This window comes from Cynara cardunculus (genome assembly GCF_001531365.2).
Source record: "Cynara cardunculus var. scolymus isolate 2C chromosome LG 16, CcrdV1, whole genome shotgun sequence".
Taxonomy (NCBI): Eukaryota; Viridiplantae; Streptophyta; class Magnoliopsida; order Asterales; family Asteraceae; genus Cynara; species Cynara cardunculus.
This window is the reverse complement of record NC_037543.1, coordinates 10,273,017-10,278,573: the sequence shown is the minus strand read 5'-3', so window position 1 is coordinate 10,278,573 and position 5,557 is coordinate 10,273,017. Positions and strand designations below refer to the sequence as shown.

The 5,557-nt window shown below is 33.1% G+C and overlaps 1 protein-coding gene across 1 annotated transcript; it reads right to left on the bottom strand.

The window, feature by feature from the left end:
* Nucleotides 1-4,808: 4,808 nt before the first annotated feature.
* LOC112528989 lies at nucleotides 4,809-5,312 on the bottom strand. The gene has a single exon (XM_025140071.1). It carries the CDS (start codon nucleotides 5,310-5,312, stop codon nucleotides 4,809-4,811), a length of 504 nt encoding a protein of 167 aa, XP_024995839.1.
* Between the last annotated feature and the right edge of the window lie 245 nt (nucleotides 5,313-5,557).

The following is a 5,557-nucleotide window of genomic DNA, read 5'->3' as shown; positions in this document are numbered from 1 at the left end:
CAAAAACAACAAAAAGCATCCATGATTTAACAAAGTAAATACTAAATCCAGATTACATTTTTTATATAAAAGAAATCCACCATGATTCATTTGGTATAGTTAACCTTGTCTAGGTGGGTTGTTAAAAACTTTATCTTTATCTTTATAGTTTATAAATTATTGTTATTTTCATTCTTATATTTTATAATTTATTATTGTTTCAGTTTTTGTGGTTTATAGTTTTTTATTATTTTGGTACCTTCTACTTAAAAAGGTACAAATTAGTTTAGGGATAAAAATAACAATAAATTACAAACCAGAAGAACAAAAACTGCAATTTCTATACTACAGGGAGAAAAATCGTAATTTTTAACAAACCACAAGGATAAAAAACGTAATTTACTCTTAAATAAGTTAATTGGTTTAAAGAGAGAGAAACACAGACAAACTAAGGTTATGTTTGGCAAAGTAACTGATAAGTTACTTGGTAGCTGATAAACTAGTTGATAGCTGATAAACTAGTTGATAGCTGATAAGCTAGCTGATTAGAGGTGTTCAGGAAAACCGTTGGACTGCTTAAACTGATCGAACCAAATCAAACCAGATCTTTTTTTGGCGGTTTGACGATCCGGTCTGGTTTTGAAAAATAGTCAAACCATTTTATTTGTTTTAGTCTGCGGTTTGAAATATTTTTTGGAGTGGTTTGGACCGAACCGACCGTAAAAAATACACATATTAATTATATTTAGTTTGATGGTGTAAGCTTAACTTTTATGGGCCAATTAATAAAAGTTCGTCTACGAAATTATGGTTTTAGTTTTCATTTCTTAATTGATTGCGTTATCTAATTGACAAATTTTTTAAATCCTTCAAGAATAAAATTAAAATTTCCAAATCGTTCTTCGGTTTGCTAAATGTTTGTCCAAAACTATTTTTGGTTGACTTGTTTTAGTTTTTTTTTTTTTTCAATTTGATCAATGTTTTTTCATATATTAGAAATATACATTTCTTTTATAATTCGGTATACTGTTTTTTAATAATGTTATATTGGTAGAAATTCCATTTTTATAGTAATCGGGTTTATCAGTTATAAAGTTTGGGATTGTTTCGAATAATGGTGGTAACTTGAGGGATTTAATTTGTGAATATGCATAAATATTTTTAAAACATTCCACCGCCTCATGATTTTATATTCATATTATGAGATAATTACTTTATCTTATTGGAATGAGAATTAAGAAAAGAAAGAAAAGAGGTTATCGGTTTATGTGTGTGTTTTTGGAGCCCCAAGAAAACTGAAGTAATTGAAGAAGGAAAGAAAGAAATTGATTTCTATGATTAAATTCCTTGTACTTGTTGATGTTTCAATCTTCATCTCTATGATATCATAAGATGAATTTATTTTACAAACTTTCATCTTATCATGTTGATTTGGAACCAAAGGGTTCTTTACATGGGAAATTTATAAAAACTTTTTTTATGCTATGTTTACGATGATTTGGTATTTTGATATGATTATATCAAGTGATGGAAATAAGAGTAACATATCAAAGAGAGATGTATTTTAGGATAAAAGTGACATAATCAGGAGATGTGTATTTTGAGATAAGGGTGACATATGAAGGAGAGATGTATATCAGAATAAGGGTGACATAATCAACAAAATGTAAAACTTGGGTTTTTGGTTTAAGTTGTTAACTGTTGTCACATCCTTATGATGCAATGACTTTGAGTTGTCATATATGTGTGATGCGATGACTTAAGTTATCACATCTTATTGATTAGATGATGGTTTTTTTATCACATCCTTGTGATGCGCGGAATATGTTTGTCACATCCTTGTGATACGACAAGATGAACTTATCGCATCCTATTGATGCAAAAAGTTGGGTTTATCGTACCTATATGATGCAATGAGATGGGGTTTTCGCACCAGTGTCTTGCGAGGAAATGAGGTTGTCTCACCCATGTGATACAAGGAATTTATAATTCATCCTATATGATGCGATGAGTTTTATCATAATGCGATAAATGAGTTGTTTTGACTATTTGATGCAATATTGGATAATGTCTCATCCTTTTGTTATGACAAAAGTGGTTTGTTTCTATTAAACGTTGTTGATTTGTTATCTATACAAATATGGGTTTTGTAAAAGAGTTTTGGTGATTATTCACCTTGTAATAGCAAACAAAAGAATTCTCACTAGACGTCAAGGTCTAACCCTCATTTGTATTTTTAAAATGTGCATTACAGGTCGGGCATAACCGGAAGATAAGGAGAAGGGAAAATTATGAAGAAATTATAATTGCTTGCATGAGATGTTGGGATAATGTGTTATCTTAAATATCTAAATACTTGTTATGTATGCAAGTTTTATATAGGGATTTTGTAGAAAACATTTGTTGCTACTTTTGTAATGTAGCTTTTTGGGACCAGATATGTAAATTATATTTCTTGATAGATGGAGATATATGTTTATAGTGAAATTATGGATTTTAGGGTGTTACAAGTTTGGTATTAAAGCCTGAGTTTAAGAGATTTAGGTATTCAGCATGATGCATATTATTTGCATATTAAGGGTTCCTGATATATGTAGAACCTTTGGAATATATATGATGGGTTAAAAGAACGATATGTAAGGTAAATTCAAATTATAATTGATCAATGTAATCATGGGTTTACATGTACATATTTGTGCTTGGATACCTTATTGTATTTGGGGAATTTGAATATGTAAACATTAAATTATGTAAATTTTCATATAGCAAGTCACTTTAGGAGATCTAAAAAGATCTCTATAACACCCCACATCATACATTGCATGTGACACATACTTCATTCAAAAGAAATACATGTATTACACCACTTAGGTCCCAAAGTACAAGAAATTATCGTACAAAATGCATAGCCCAAAAATTCCAAAATACAAGTTCTTGTACTGATTAACATTCATCTACAAAACTAGATTCATCATAAACTGATCTCTACACAGATATGCATATAGGAAAATATTACATTTCCCCCTTCCCTTTACCTTCATGTAACCTAGCAGTTCCTGCAATACATATTTAGAAAGACAAAATGAGGGTTAGACCGGAAGGTCTAGTGAGATCTTTTTTTCCATGTTATTGCAGGGTGAAGATCATCAAAACTATATTTAAAATTAACTTTTCATGTATTCAAATACATAATCATGTAATTCACATTTACCAGTGCCTTGCTGATTCCCAAAGCCAATCTCTAACTTTATAAGCATAAACAGGCTAGAACCTTTCAGGTTCCACATAACTCATTTCTAAATATTTTCATCATAAACACGGTTATTCAAAGTCTCTGGCCAAAAGCCAGTTATCTTCTTCTCAATAACATCCTTATTACTATTTCCAATAAGAACCATGTTTCTGAATCTTTAAATCACAAAGAAATAAGGACTCAGAGCCATAGTAATATAAAAGAATATAATAGTAAGAGTTATATTAATAAACACATACACAAATGCCACCCTAATATCCAAAGGTACACCTCTCCTTGATATGCCACCCTTATCCCAAAGTACACATCTCCTTGATATGCCACTTTTATCCCAAAGCATACATCTCCTTGATATGCCACCCTTATTTCCTCATCAAAATTTACAGATTATTCCCAATCAAGAAAGACTGAAGTCACAAACGTCCTGATGGAACATCATCTATAGTTTTAACCAAAAAAAGTTTCAAAACAAACATCGAATACTCTTTATTTATCATTTTTAGAAAGAACAATATGCCATTAACATAATCCTACTTTGAATAAAATATTCATTAACTTATCCGACCATCAAAATTGATTTCAGCCGGACTTCATATCCAGTCAACACTTCAATTAAAAACACTAACTCAAGTCTGGTTAAGGAACTCGGACGGGCCTGTAGCCGTATTAGAACGTACCCGGATGGCACGTTAGCCGGATTAGAACATACCCGGACGACACGTTAGCCGAATTAGAACACGTATCCGGACTGCATGAACAACCAGATGGGAATGCGTATCCGAACAACATTGTAACCTGATGGGAACGTATCCGGACGGTACTACAACCGGATTAGGACGCGTATCCGGACGGCACTATAGCCGGACTAAGACGTTTCCGGACGGCGCTATAACCGGATTAGCATCATCAAAATTCCACTAACACCTTCTCCGGTCAATACAGTGACTGAGATTAAACTTAATCCGGTCAATACATTTTTAAGAACAAAGCATAACTCGATAAACCAAAGATGAAATCATATATAACACATGCTTAAAAACACTCAATCTTTAAAAGTATGAAGAAATCCAATTTTAGATCCAAGTCAAAGCAAGCAATCTGCATATAACTCTCTCCCAAGTTCCCCAAATGGCAAGAAAAGCTTAATTTTGAATCTTTCCTCATATTTATACCCCTTTCCATAAAAGGAAAGGCGGCTACACATGCATACATATTAACTCATACATACATAAAATATATTTACTTTTCATGGATGCATATATTAATATACTCATGCATAATTAACCTACATGCTATGCATACTTTCATGCATGCATTCATATTATGCATATATTTTCCATGCATAAAAATACATATACTCTCATGATCAAATATAACAATTTATCATGCATTCACGTAATTATTTATCAAATAATCACATATTAATTACCTCTGGTGATAACCAAGACCCGGTTATCACATTATCCACCCCTCAAAAGAATTTCATCCTAGAATTCCTTTGATCAAAAAGCCATGGATACTCAATTCTCATTTCTGATTCCAATTCCCAGGTTGCCTCAGATCCCTTGTGATACCGCTATTGAACTTTTACCAGACTGATCTCTTTATTCCACAGAACCTTGATTTTTCGATCAGTTACTGCTTCTGGGGTTTTTACAAAATTCAATTTACTGTCTAGCCTGACTTCTGGTAGAGGGACTGCCAGACTTGGATCTGCCAAACACTTCCGCAGATTAGACACATGGAAAGTGTTATAAATCAAACTAAGCTCCTCTGGTAATTCCAGCTGATATGCAACCATTCCGATTCGCTTACAGATTCTGAATGGCTCGATATACCTTGGACTGAGCTTACTTCTCTTACCGAATTTGACTACCCCTTTCCATGGCGAGACCTTCAGCATCACATAATCCCCCACAAGGAACTCAACTGGCTTACGATGTCTGTTAGCATAGCTCTTCTGACGGTCTTGAGTTATTCTAATCTTTTCTCTGAATTGCTCAATCTTCTCAGAAGTGACTTGAACAATTTCCGGCCCAGTTAATTTTGTTTCACCCACTTCATTCCAACACAACGACATTTACACCTGCGACCATACAGAACTTCATATGGTGCCGCTTGAATGCTGGAGTGATAACTATTGTTGTAGGCAAATTCAATTAACGACATATGATCTTCCGACAATCCCCAAAAATCTATAACACAAGCCCTCAACATATCTTCAAGAGTCTTAATTATTCTTTCACTCTGTTCGTCAGTCTGTGGATGATACGCCGTGCTCAACCGAATATCAGAACCCAAAGCTTTCTGAAAACTTTCCCAGAA

What these genes read in the sequence shown, in the direction of transcription:
- LOC112528989 (XM_025140071.1), bottom strand. Translation starts at nt 5,312, where the DNA reads ATGTCGTTGTGTTGGAATGAAGTGGGTGAAACAAAATTAACTGGGCCG.